At 54.8% G+C, this 14,175-nt stretch overlaps 1 protein-coding gene across 18 annotated transcripts in view; it reads right to left on the bottom strand.

Annotated features, from left to right (window-relative positions):
• Nucleotides 1-14,175, bottom strand: part of eys (eyes shut homolog) — a 3,376,609-nt gene that overhangs the window by 908,412 nt on the left and 2,454,022 nt on the right. For all 18 annotated transcript variants that reach the window (XM_038800705.1, XM_038800706.1, XM_038800712.1 and 15 more), the window contains one exon: nucleotides 10,956-11,080. In XM_038800705.1, coding sequence (XP_038656633.1) covers nucleotides 10,956-11,080 — 125 coding nt within the window. The remainder of the gene's footprint in view (nucleotides 1-10,955; nucleotides 11,081-14,175) is intronic.

Here is a 14,175-nt window from a genome sequence, read left to right as displayed (position 1 = left end):
ATATACATGGACTTTAGCAAGGCGTTTGATAAGGTTTCCCATGGCAGGTTGATGGAAAAAGTGAAGTCGTATGGGGTTCAGGGTGTACTAGCTAGATGGATAAAGAACTGGCTGGGCAACAGGAGACAGAGTGTAGTGGTGGAAGGGAGGTTCTCAAAATGGAGAAGTGTGACTAGTGGTGTTCCACAGGGATCCGTGCTCGGACCACTGTTGTTTGGGATCTACATAAATGACCTGGAGGAAGGTATAGGTGATCTGATTACCAAGTTTGCAGATGATACTCAGATTGGTGGAGTTGCAGATAGCGAGGAGGACTGTCAGAGAGTACAACAAAATATAGATAGATTGGAGAGTTGGCCAGAGAAATGGCAGATGGAGTTCAATCCAGGCAAATGCGAGGTGATGCATTTTGGAAGATCAAATTCAAGAGCGGACTATATGGTCAATGGAAGGGTCTTGGGGAAAATTGATGTACAGAGATATCTGGGAGTTCAGGTCCATTGTACCCCGAAGGTGGCAACGCAGGTGGATAGAGTGGTCAAAAAGGCGAACAGCATGCTTGCCTTAATCGGACGGGGTATTAAGTACAAGAGTTGGCAGGTCATGTCACAGTTGTATAGGATTTTGGTTCGGCCACATTTGGAATACTGCGTGCAGTTCTGGTCGCCACATTACCAGAAGGATGTGGATGCTTTGGAGAGGGTGTTGAGGAGGTTCACCAGGATGTTGCCTGGTATGGAGGGTGCTAACTATGAAGAAAGTTTGAGTAGATTAGGATTGTTTTCGTTGGAAAGACGGAGGTTGAGGGGGGACCTGATTGAGGTCTACAAAATTATGAGAGGTATGGACAGGGTGGATAGCAACAAGCTTTTCCCAAGAGTGGGGGTGCCAGTTACAAGGGGTCACAATTTCAAGGTGAGAGGAGGAAGGTTTAAGGGAGATGCGCGTGGAAAGTTTTTTACGCAGAGGGTGGAGCGTGCCTGGAACGCTTTACCAGCGGAGGTGGTAGAGGCGGGCACGATAGCATCATTTCAGATACATCTGGACAGGTATATGAACGGGCGGGAACAGAGGGAAGTAGATCCTTGGAAAATAGGAGACAGGTTTAGATAAAGGATCTGGATCGGCGCAGGCTGGAAGGGCCGAAGGGCCTGTTCCTGTGCTGTAATTTTCTTTGCTCTTTGTTCTTACCACAGTCCCCCACTCCACACCCTCACCCCAGCCCCCATTCCACACCCTTACCACAGCCCCCCACTCCACACCCTCACCCCAGCCCCCATTCCACAACCTTACCACAGCCCCCTACTCCACACCTTTACCCCAGCCCCCCACTCCACACCCCACCCCAACCCCCACTCCACACCTTTACCGCAGCCCCCTACTCCACACCTTTACCGCAGCCCCCCACCACACCCCCACCCCAGCCCCCCACTCCACACCCCCACCCCAGCCCCCCACTCCACACCTTTACCAGAGCCCCCCACTCCACACCCCACCCCAGCCCCCCACTCCACACCCTCACCCCAGCCCCCCACTCCACACCCTTACCACAGCCCCCCACTCCACACCCTCACCCCAGCCCCCCACTCCACACCCTCACCCCAGCCCCCCACTCCACACCTTTACCGCAGCCCCCCACTCCACACCTTTACCACAGCCCTCCACTCCACACCCCCACCCCAGCCCCCCCTCTCCACACCTTTACCCCAGCCCCCCAGTCCACACCCTCACCCCAGACCCCCACTCCACACCCTCACCCCAGCCCCCTACTCCACACCCTCACCCCAGCCCCCTACTCCACACCTTTACCCCAGCCCCCCACTCCACACCCTTACCCCAGCCCCCTACTCCACACCTTTACCCCGGCCCCCCACTCCACACCCTCACCCCAGCCCCCTACTCCACACGTTTACCCCGGCCCCCCACTCCACACCCTCACCCCAGCCCCTTACTCTACACCTTTACCACAGCCCCCCACTCCACACCCTTACCCCAGCCCCCCACTCCACACCCTCACCCCAGCCCCCTACTCCACACCTTAACCCCAGCCCCCCACTCCACACCCTTACACCAGCCCCCCACTCCACACCCTCACCCCAGCCCCCTACTCCACACCTTTACCCCAGCCCCCCACTCCACACCCTCACCCCCAGCCCCCTACTCCACACCCTCACCCCAGCCCCCCACTCCACACCTTTACCACAGCCCCCCACTCCACACCCTTACCACAGCCCCCACTCCACACCCTCACCCCCTCCCCCCACTCCACACCCCCTCCCCCCACTCCACGCCCTTACCACAGCCCCCCACTCCACACCCTCTCCCCAGCCCCCCACTCCACACCCTTACCACAGTCCCCCACTCCACACCTTTACCGCAGCCCCCCACTCCACACCCTCACCCAGCCCCCCACTCCACACCTTTACTGCAGCCCCCCACTCCACACCTTTACCCCAGCCCCCCACTCCACACCCTTACCCCAGCCCCCCACTCCACACACTCACCCCAGCCCCCTACTCCACACCTTTACCCCAGCCCCCCACTCCACACCCTTACCCCAGCCCCCCACTCCACACCCTCACCCCAGCCCCCTACTCCACACCCTTACCACAGCCCCCCACTCCACACCCTCACCCCAGCCCCCCACTCCACACCCTCACCCCAGCCCCCCACTCCACACCTTTACCGCAGCCCCCCACTCCACACCTTTACCGCAGCCCCCCACCACACCCCAACCCCAGCCCCCCACTCCACACCCCCACCCCAGCCCCCCACTCCACACCTTTACCACAGCCCCCCACTCCACACCCCACCCCAGCCCCCCACTCCACACCCTCACCCCAGCCCCCCACTCCACACCCTTACCACAGCCCCCCACTCCACACCCTCACCCCAGCCCCCCACTCCACACCCTCACCCCAGCCCCCCACTCCACACCTTTACCGCAGCCCCCCACTCCACACCTTTACCACAGCCCTCCACTCCACACCCCCACCCCAGCCCCCCTCTCCACACCTTTACCCCAGCCCCCCACTCCACACCCTCACCCCAGCCCCCCACTCCACACCCTCACCCCATCCCCCTACTCCACACCCTCACCCCAGCCCCCTACACACCTTTACCCCAGCCCCCCACTCCACACCCTTACCCCAGCCCCCTACTCCACACCTTTACCCCGGCCCCCCACTCCACACCCTCACCCCAGCCCCATACTCCACACCTTTACCCCGGCCCCCCACTCCACACCCTCACCCCAGCCCCTTACTCCACACCTTTACCCCAACCCCCCACTCCACACCCTTACCCCAGCCCCCCACTCCACACCCTCACCCCAGCCCCCTACTCCACACCTTAACCCCAGCCCCCCACTCCACACCCTTACCCCAGCCCCCCACCACACCCTCACCCCAGCCCCCTACTCCACACCTTTACCCCAGCCCCCCACTCCACACCCTCACCCCCAGCCCCCTACTCCACACCGTCACCCCAGCCCCCCACTCCACACCTTTACCACAGCCCCCCACCACACCCTTACCACAGCCCCCACTCCACACCCTCACCCCCTCCCCCCCACTCCACGCCCTTACCACAGCCCCCCACTCCACACCCTCTCCCCAGCCCCCCACCACACCCTTACCACAGTCCCCCACTCCACACCTTTACCGCAGCCCCCTACTCCACACCCTCACCCAGCCCCCCACTCCACACCTTTACTGCAGCCTCCCACTCCACACCTTTACCCCAGCCCCCCACTCCACACCCTTACCCCAGCCCCCCACTCCACACACTCACCCCAGCCCCCTACTCCACACCTTTACCCCAGCCCCCCACTCCACACCCTTACCCCAGCCCCCCACTCCACACCCTCATCCCAGCCCCCTACTCCACACCTTTACCCCAGCCCCCCACTCCACACCCTCACCCCCAGCCCCCTACTCCACACCCTCACCCCAGCCCCCCACTCCACACCTTTACCACAGCCCCCCACTCCACACCCTTACCACAGCCCCCACTCCCACACCCTCACCCCAGCCCCCCACTCCACACCCTTACCACAGCCACCCACTCCACACCCTCACCCCAGCCCCCCACTCCACACCCTTACCACAGCCCCCTACTCCACACCTTTACCGCAGCCCCCCACTCCACACCCTCACCCAGCCCCCCACTCCACACCTTTACTGCAGCCCCCCACTCCACACCCTCACCCCAGCCCCCCACTCCACACCCTCACCCCAGCCTCCCACTCCACACACTCACCCCAGCCCCCCACTCCACACCTTTACCGCAGCCCCCCACTCCTGCCCCCCACCCCGTCCGCCTGTCTAACTATACATGCTCTGTCTTGTATCTTACAGGACCAGCCCCCGGTCGTCCTGGGCCGTCCAGCATACCACGGCCACGGCCAGTGCCAGGTCCACCGGCCCCCATGGATGCAGCGTGCCACGCCCACGGCCAGTGCCAGGTCCACTGGCCCCCATGGATGCAGCGTACCACGCCCACGGCAGGGTGGGCAGCCGTCACACAAACCCAGGATACGGACATCCAGGACACTGACACATAGAAGACGGACACCCAAAGGACGGACGGAACGGACACCGGCAGACAGAGGATGGACACAGATGGACAGACCGGACACTGACACACAGACGGGGGCGACACAGGGACCATCGGGCCAAGGATCAACACAGGAGACCCTGGACTTTGGTTTGATGACGACATGGACTTTCCGTCACTGCTGCACCCTCCACCATCACAGAGACTCTCACCTCAGTTGGTCAATTTAGTGATGAGGCTTCTGGGACACTCACTGGTGGGCACCACACAGCCGTACCGGTACAGCAGGTGGAGGCAGGAGCAGCCGAGGGGCCGGACGGTCAGAGGGCAGCCCAGCCCCAGCAACCAGCTGCCGCCCAGACGGGTCCCGGGTTCCACACCCATCCATTGACCCGATGCAGTCAGACACCCAGGCACTAGACAATGGGATGACGGCCAGCTTCCAGTCTCAGCATGGCATTGCTGAGGGCATCGGCACCATTGCCCAGGTGCTGGATGGCGTCGCACAGGCCCAGAGAGAGATGGCCTACTCCCTGAGCTCCGTCGCTGCTAACGTTCAGACCCTGGTAAATACCATAGCGGGCCTCCAGGACTTGCAGTGCCAGGCGTCGGTGGTGCTTCGAGGCTTGTCTCCAGTCGCACCCCCGGACCATGGAGAGGCCCAGGGACCATCAGGCACCCCAAGGGACGAGGAGGTTCTGGGGCCCTTGCCGGTGACTCCTGCAGGGAAGGTCCCGGAACACCGCGAAACTCGGCACCCCCCGTTCCGTTCCTGGTGCGTCTGGTGGACAGCGGACAGAACAGGGTAGCACCATGCCATCCAGCAAGCCCGCGTAGCAGCCTGGGCCATCCAGGCCGGGCTGCCCCAGGAAACGAACGCCCCGTAGTGGTAGGGCCCGTAATGCTAGGACGTTAGACACTGAGTAAATTGGCACAGCTTAGCTATCGGGGTTAGGGCACTTGTCTATCACCTTTCTAATAGAACTCACTGTTGCACCAATGCAAGCTGCCTCTGTGCTATGTCCGATGCTTGCGGAGTCGGGTAGGGGACTGAGTGCCACGTGGTCAAGGGATGATGGAACGCTGAGCCCTGCCCACCGGACGTCCACGCCACCCCGCCCCCAGCAATTCGACAGGGCCGTGTGATGGAGTGTCCAGCAAGCATACAGGTGGAGGGTGTAAATATGGCCATGACTCAGACATTGGGGGCAGCACGGTAGCATGGTGGTTAGCATAAATGCTTCACAGCTCCAGGGTCCCAGGTTCAATTCCCGGCTGGGTCACTGTCTGTGTGGAGTCTGCACGTCCTCCCCGTGTGTGCGTGGGTTTCCTCCAGGTGCTCCGGTTTCCTCCCACAGTCCAAAGATGTGCGGGTTAGGTGGATTGGCCATGATAAATTGCCCTTAGTGTCCTAAAAAGTAAGGTTAGGGGGGGGGGGTTGTTGGGTTACGGGTATAGGGTGGATACGTGGGTTTGAGTAGGGTGATCATTGCTCGGCACAACATCGAGGGCCGAAGGGCCTGTTCTGTGCTGTACTGTTCTATTCTATTCTATTGGCTAACGATTTGGAGCTCAGAGCTCATCGCAGAGCAGGTTGTCATCATCCCCCATGGCATTGATCACACCCGCTTCCACAAGCAGCCGTGTGAGCCCAGCTCATTGTGCCGCAGGTGGATGTGTCATGAAGGGGTGCTGTTCATGCGGTGGTGTGGGAGCTAAGGTTGGTGGGAGGTGTGTCTCATGGGTATTTTGGGAGGTGGGGGTACGGGTGGTGCGTTATGGTGCGGTGCAGTGGTGTCAGTGCCCCTACTCAGCAAACCCCCACTCCCCTAGTTGGTGAAACGTGCAGCGATCAAAGCGTCTCGTGCTCGCTGGCCAAGCCGGTGGCGTCGTACTGCCTCCCGTCCATATCCAGCCCCCATGCCCCGTTCATTGCCACCCCCTCCCCATCCTCCTCATCAGGAGTGCCCTTCCTTGTGCTCCTCTTGCCTCTCTACCTCCCCCTCCTCCTCCTCCAGCACATCGCCTTTCCACTGGACTATATTGTGGAGGACGCAGCAGACCACAACGATGTGGCCGACCCTCTCCGACTGGTACTGGAGGGCAACTCCAGAGCGGTCCAGGCACCTGAAGCGCATCTTCATCAGCCCGAAGCACCTCTCGATCACACCCCTGGTCGCTGCATGGGGATCGTTGCAGCGGCGCTCCGCGTCGGTCTGTGGCCTCCGTGTAGGCGTCATCAGCCATGACCGCAACAGGTAACCCCTGTCACCCGGCAACCAGCCCCTCAGCTGGCGGAGATGTCCCTCGAACATGTCGGTGATGAATGATTGTGCCAGGATAAATGAGTCATGTACACTGCCCGGGTACGAGCACAGACGTGCAGGATCCTCATCTGGTGGTCACAGACCACCTACACGTTCATGGAGTAGGACACCTTCCTGTTCAGGAACACGGCCCTGTTATCAGCTGGTGGCCGCATGGCGTCGTCCCCCCCCCCAGTCGATTGCCCCCTGTACAATGGGTATCCAGGCCACGGCAGCGAAGCCCGCTGCCCGGGCATCCTGTTGGGCGCGATCCACAGGAAACTGAATGTAGCGTTCCACGATGTCATACAGGGCGTCCGTCACTGCACGGATGCACTGGTGCGCCGATGCCTGGGAAATGCCGGACACGTCCCCACTCAGTGACTGGAACAACCCCGTCGCGTAGATGTTCAGGGCCACTGTCACCTTCACGGCCACAGTGAGAGGATGTCCCTCCCACAGTCCCACACAATGCCAGGTGTGCCATCAGTTAGCAGATATAAGAACATAAGAACTAGGAGCAGGAGTAGGCCATCTGGCCCCTCGAGCCTGCTCCGCCATTCAATGAGATCATAGCTGATCTTTTGTGGACTCAGCCCCACTTTCCGGCCCGAACACCATAACCCTTAATCCCTTTATTCTTCAAAAAACTATACATCTTTACCTTAAAATCATTTAATGAAGGAGCCTCTGGTGCTTCACTGGGCAAGGAATTCCATAGATTCACAACCCTTTGGGTGAAGAAGTTCCTCCTAAATTCAGTCTTAAATCTACTTCCCCTTATTTTGAGGTTATGTCCCCTAGTTCTGCTGTCACCCGCCAGTGGAAACAACCTGCCCGCATCTATCCTATCTATTCCCTTCATAATTTTTAATGTTTCTATCAGATCCCCCCTCATCCTTCTAAATTCCAACGAGTACAGTCCCAGTCTACTAAACCACTCCTCATAATCCAACCCCTTCAGCTCTGGGATTAACCTAGTGAATCTCCTCTGCTCACCCTCCAGCGCCAGTACGTCCTTTCTCAAGTAAGGAGACCAAAGCTGAACACAATACTCAAGGTGTGGCCTCACTAACACCTTATACAATTGCAACATAACCTCCCTAGTCTTAAACTCCATCCCTCTAGCAATGAAGGACAAAATTCCATTTCCCTTCTTAATCACCTGTTGCACCTGTAAACCAACTTTCTGTGACTCATGCACTAGCACACCCAGGTCTCTCTGCACAGCGGCATGCTTTAATATTTTATTGTTTAAATAATAATCCTGTTTGCTGTTATTCCTACCAAAATGGATAACCTCACATTTGTCAACATTGTATTCCAGGGGCAGCACGGTGGCACAGTGGTTAGCATTGCTGCCTACGGCGCTGAGGACCCGGGTTCGAATCCCGGCCCTGGGTCACTGTCCGTGCAGTTTGCACATTCTCCCCGTGTCTGCGTGGGTTTCACCCCCGCAACCCAAAGATGTGCAGGGTAGGTAGATTGGCCACTCTAAATTGCCCCTTAATTGGAAAGAATAATTGGGTACTCTAAATTTATTTTAAAAACAAAAAAAACATTGTATTCCATCTGCCAGACCTGGGTACAGCCCTGGACCAACCCTGTGGGTGCTGCCGGCTGGGAGGACCGCCCCCTGGGGGGGTCCAGCACCCATTCATACAACCGGTAGGTCTACGCTTAGCCAGTGCCTGGGGTCGGTGCTCATCAGCCTGGCCGCCGTAATGGGGTCTGTGGCTTTGGCACTGCCCTGCCATGGCGGGATGCTGCCGGCTGCCAGGGCTGTCCTGCCCACACCCCCACCCGAATCTGGAGGCCCTCCCCCCTCGCCCTCCAGCCACGGCCGTGCCCATCCCGCCAGCCCTTGGTCCCCCCACCCATGCCGACCCCTACCTCCTACTGCCGCATCATCAGGCAGCACGCCTGGCTGACGATTTTTATCACCACATTAGAACCGCGAGGTCACGCCGTCAGGATATCGGGCCCATCCGGGCCACAGTATCGCCGGGTGCCCGGAAAATCGCTCATTGGACCACCTCAGGCAATACTCCGCGCCCCACAATGCCATTCACAACCACGCCGTTTTTGATTGTTCGGTGAAGAGTGAAAGGGCGTCGGACCGGCATCGCGCGACTTTCCACCGTGAACGCCGATTCTCTGAACCGCTGCCGGCTCGGAGATCCCGCCCATTAAATTTAGAATATCAAAGCTCCAGCAGTACAGGATTCACATCAAACGATGTGAAATATAAAACAACAGTGTAATTGTTTTGAAAGGGGCTACATTGGAAGTCTTGCATTTACCAACTTCCATTACTACAAGTGTTCTTTTCGTGTAAGAATTTTTCTTGGTCCCAAAGGAAACTTTGATGTATGCATTTAAATAGCCCAAGCTTCTATGACATGAACTGATGTAGAACAACGCTCTCCCTGTTCAGTGGTAATGAGGATTGACAGTACATTTGTATGAAAAAGGTCTATATTACATTGATGGAGTCAAATAGATAAACGACCCAAGGGACAACTGTTGTTACACACACAGAATTGAATAAAAGAACAGAAATAGACCGTTGGGCCCCAACAGGTCTTTCAGTGGTCACACTCCATGTGAATCACCTCCTCCCCCATCTTACTTAACCCCAGCTAAGCAGCACCTATCATCTACAAGCCTTGCCTATTTATTGAACACATGGCCAATCAGCTACAAGCCCTGCCTAAACGTACAATGTGTTGTTTTTACTCACATTAACCAGGCAGATATGACTCATTTTCTATTTACACCGGTGAGTGCCGTAGTGAATGTGTAACCACTATAATTCACACTGTACATTACTGTGTCCCTGTCGGCTCCATCTGTGAGCCGTTACGCGGCTCTGCCCACAGGGGGAGATGAGGAGCATGTACAGGGCTCCGCCCTTGGCTCCGCCCCCATCAGGAAGTATAAGTGCTGCTGTCCTGCAAGTCCGCCCTCAGTTCAGCACAGTCGCAGGTAGGCTCAGTTGTAAGCCGATTAAAGCCACAGTTTACTTCAACTCGTGTCTCTGGTTGAATTGATGGTCGCATCAAGTGCAATGGTTGTAAGTTCATTCCTGCTGCCAAGCTGACTATGAAGAATGTAAAAATCTGTGAGGAGCCAGAACTCATGCGTCTAACATCCTTGATATCACAATGTCCGAAGTTCACTTTATGTTTGGGGTGATTTTATCCATACCCACTTAAACGAAACAGCAAGAAAGCATTTTACGTCCAGGTTGTTGACCCAACACAAATTTGCCAGGACAACCAGCGTTCCTTCACTGGGCAGGTGGGAAGGACACCTGCTCAAAGCCAGCAGCGTCACAGTGTCTTGTGACACATCGTGCCAATAATGACTCTCTGAGAAGCTACCAATTAATCCCATTCTCTTTTTGTTTCACCATAGCTCTGCAAATGTTTGGTTTTATAGTTGATTCAATTCCTTTTTAATTGCGATTCCACTACTCTTTTAGATAGTATTTTCCAGATCATCATAACCCGCTGCATTAGAAAGATTCTCCTATTCTCCCCATCTTTCCCCCAACTGATTACCTTAAACTTGTGCGTGCTCTCTGGTTACTGACCCTTCTACCAGAGGAACAGCATCACCTCCAACTACTGAAGCTCCAACTACAAACCCCTCATAATCTTCAATGGTTCCACTAAATCTTCCCTTAACCTTCTCTGCTCTAAAGCGAGCAATGCCGGCTTCTCTTGATCTCTGTCCATCTTTACATATTCTTTACATCAACGGGACCGGATCATAACTTCCCCCTGGCTTTCATGTCAGCTGAATTCAGTGGGAAGGGGAAAAATCCAAACAGGTATGTTTATGCACCTTCAGGAGCAGTGAGAAAATTTTAGATTGCAGGTCAGAGTGCAACAAGTAGGATTTAAATGAGGCCGCAGAGTTAAAATCTTACAAGCCTTCCGCCTGTTGAAGTGGTGAAGGTTCCAACTCACCTGGCTAGCCGGTCAGCTGAAGCCCGCCAGGTCTAGTTTGGAACAGTGTAAAAATTTATTTTCTGAACAGCATAGTGTAATTGAAACAATTGGAAGATTCATGCATGGGTCTTACCACGTGTACACGTGCACAAGTAGCCATTAACATAGTCCAGGCAGAGTCCATAGTTGCAGCAAGGCCCAGATCTACATTCGTCAATCTCTTCCTCACAAAACTGCCCAGAGAAGCCTGGAAGACACCTGTGGGGAAAGAACAAAATTTCCTGAAAATCACATCATGAATTTAGTGTTTAAACATTGCCTCGTATTCATAGAATTTACAGTGCAGAAGGAGGCCATTCGGCCCATCGAGTCTGCACCGGCTCTTGGAAAGAGCACCCTACACAAGCCCACACCCCCCACCCTATCCCCATAACCCAGTAACCCCATCAACACTAAGGGCAATTTTGGACTAAGGGCAATTTATCATGGCCAATCCACCTAATCTGCACATTTTTGGACTGTGGGGGGAAACCGGAGCACCCGGAGGAAACCCACGCACACACGGGGAGAATGTGCAGACTCCGCACAGACAGTGACCCAAGCCGGGAATCGAACCTGGGACCCTGGAGCTGTGAAGCAATTGTGCTAACCACTATGCTACCATGCTGTATTGTATTGTCATGTTTACCGAGGTACAGTGAAAAATATTGTTCTGCATGCAGCCCCGACAGATCACGTGAAAAGAAAATAAATAATAGGGCAAACATAAAATACACAATGTAAATACATAAACACAGGCATTGAGTGAAGCACACAGGAGTGTAGTACTAAGTAGAGAAGATGTGTGAAGAGATCAGATCAGTTCATAAGTCCATCAGTCCATAAGAGGGTCGTTGACCTGGTAACAGCAGGAAGAAGCTGTTTTTGCGTGTTTGTGCGTGTTCTCAGACTTTTGTATCTCCTGCCCGATGGAAGAAGTTGGAAGAGTGAGTAAGCCGGGTGGGAGGGGTCTTTGATTATGCTGCCCGCTTTCCCCAGGCAGCAGGAGGTGTAGACAGAGTCAATGGATGGGAGGTGGGTTTGCGTGATGGACTGGGCTGTTTTTGTTGCGTAATTTGGAATAACACAAGCTGCCACTTGATGCAGTTTTGAGTAAAAGATGTCAATGTGGACATGCTGAATTTCCTTAGTTTCCTGAGGAAGTATAGGTGCTGTTGTGCTTTCTTGGTTGTAGCGTCGGCGTGGGTGGACCAGGACAGATTGTTGGTGATGTGCACACCTAGGAATTTGAAGATGTTAACCATCTCCACCTCGGCCCTGTTGATGCTGACAGGGGTATGTACAATGCTTTGCTTCCTGAAGTTAATGACCAGCTCTTTAGTTTTGCTGACATTGAGGGAGAGATTATTGTCATTATACCACTCCACTAGGTTCTCTACCTCCCTCCTGTATTCTGACTAATCATTGTTCAAGATCCGACACCACTATAGATCATAGATCATAGATCATAGATCATAGAACAGCACAGAACAGGCCCTTCGGCCCTCGATGTTGTGCCGAGCAATGATCACCCTACTCAAACCCACGTATCCACCCTATACCCGTAACCCAACAACCCCCCCTTAACCTTACTTTTTTAGGAGACTACGGGCAATTTAGCATGGTCAATCCACCTAACCTGCACATCTTTGGACTGTGGGAGGAAACCGGAGCACCCGGAGGAAACCCACGCACACACGGGGAGGACGTGCAGACTCCGCACAGATAGTGACCCAGCCGGGAACCGAACCTGGGACCCTGGAGCTGTGAAGCATTTATGCTAACCACCATGCTACCGTGCTTACCCCTAAAGTCATGTATGACTAGAGTCATGTCATCAGCAAACTTGTAGATGGAGCTGGAGCCAGATTTTGCCATGCAGTTGTGCATGTATAGGGACATAGAAGGGGGGCTAAGGATGCAGCCTTGTGGGGCCCCGGTATTGAGGACTATCATGGAGGAGGTGTGTTGTTGTTTATTCTTACTGATTGTGGTCTATGGGTCAGGAAATCGAGGATACACTTGAGCACGAACAGTACACTGAAAGGGTTATAAAGGTTAATTAAGGTTGATGGTTGCATAGACAAGGCTGGTATCCCCTTTGCTAAGGAAGATTAATTTAGAATCCAATTAAGATTTTTAAAAATAAATTTAGAGTACCCAATTTTTTTTCCAATAAAGGGGCAATTTAGTGTGGCCAATGCACCTGCCCTGCACGTCTTTGGGTTGTGGGGGCGAAACCCATGCAAACATAGGGAGAATGTGCAAACTCCCTACGGACAGTGACCCAGAGCCAGGATTGAACCTGGGACCTCAGCGCCGTGAGGCAGCAGTGCTACCCACTGCACCACCATGCTGCCCCCAATTAAGATTTTTAAGATGATTGAAGTATTTGATAGGATGGATCGAGAGAAAATATTTCTTCTAATGGTATAATCGAAAACTGAAGAGTGTAACCCTAAAATTGGATGTCGAGATGCCGGTGTTGGACTGGGGTGAGCACAGTAAGAAGTCTTACAACACCAGGTTAAAGTCCAACAGGTTTGTTTCAAATCACTAGCTTTCAGAGCACTGCTCCTTCCTCAGGTGAATGAGGAGGAATGTTCCAGAAACATACATGAGACAAAGTCAAAGATGCAAGACAATGCTTTGAATGTGAGCATTTGCAGGTAATTAAGTCTTTATAGATTCAGAGATAGAGGTAACCCCAGGTTAAAGAGGTGTGAATTGTCTCAAGCCAGGACAGTTGGTAGGATTTTGCAAGCACGGGCCGGATGGTGGGGGGTGAATGTAATGCAACATGAATCCAAGATCCCGGTTGAGGCCGTACTCATGTGTGCGGAACTTGGCTATAAGTTTCTGCTCGTCGATTTTGTGTTGTCGCGCATCCTGAAGGCCGCCTTAGAGAACGCTTACCTGGAGATCAGAGGCTGAATGCCCTTGACTGCTGAAGTGTTCCCCGACTGGAAGGGAACATTCCTGCCTGACGCAGCGTCTGCATAGTCTCGCCAATGTAGCACGCTTCGGGACATCCTTTCCTGCAGCGTATGAGGTAGACAACGCTGGCCGAGTCGCACGCGTATGTACCGCGTACCTGGTGGGTGGTGTTCTCACGTGTAATGGTGGTACCCATGTCGATGGTCTGGCACATCTTGCAGAGATTGCCATGGCAGGGTTGTGTGGTGTCGTGGTCGCTTTTCTGAAGGCTGGGTAATTTGCTGCAAACAATGGTTTGTTTGAGGTTGCGCGGTTGTTTGAAGGCAAGTCGTGGGGGTGTGGGGATGACTGTGGCAAGATGTTCATCTTCATTGATG

This window comes from Scyliorhinus canicula, chromosome 6 (genome assembly GCF_902713615.1).
Source record: "Scyliorhinus canicula chromosome 6, sScyCan1.1, whole genome shotgun sequence".
NCBI lineage: Eukaryota > Metazoa > Chordata > Chondrichthyes > Carcharhiniformes > Scyliorhinidae > Scyliorhinus > Scyliorhinus canicula.
The sequence above is the reverse complement of the archived record's forward strand: the minus strand, read 5'-3'. Positions and strand labels throughout refer to the sequence as shown.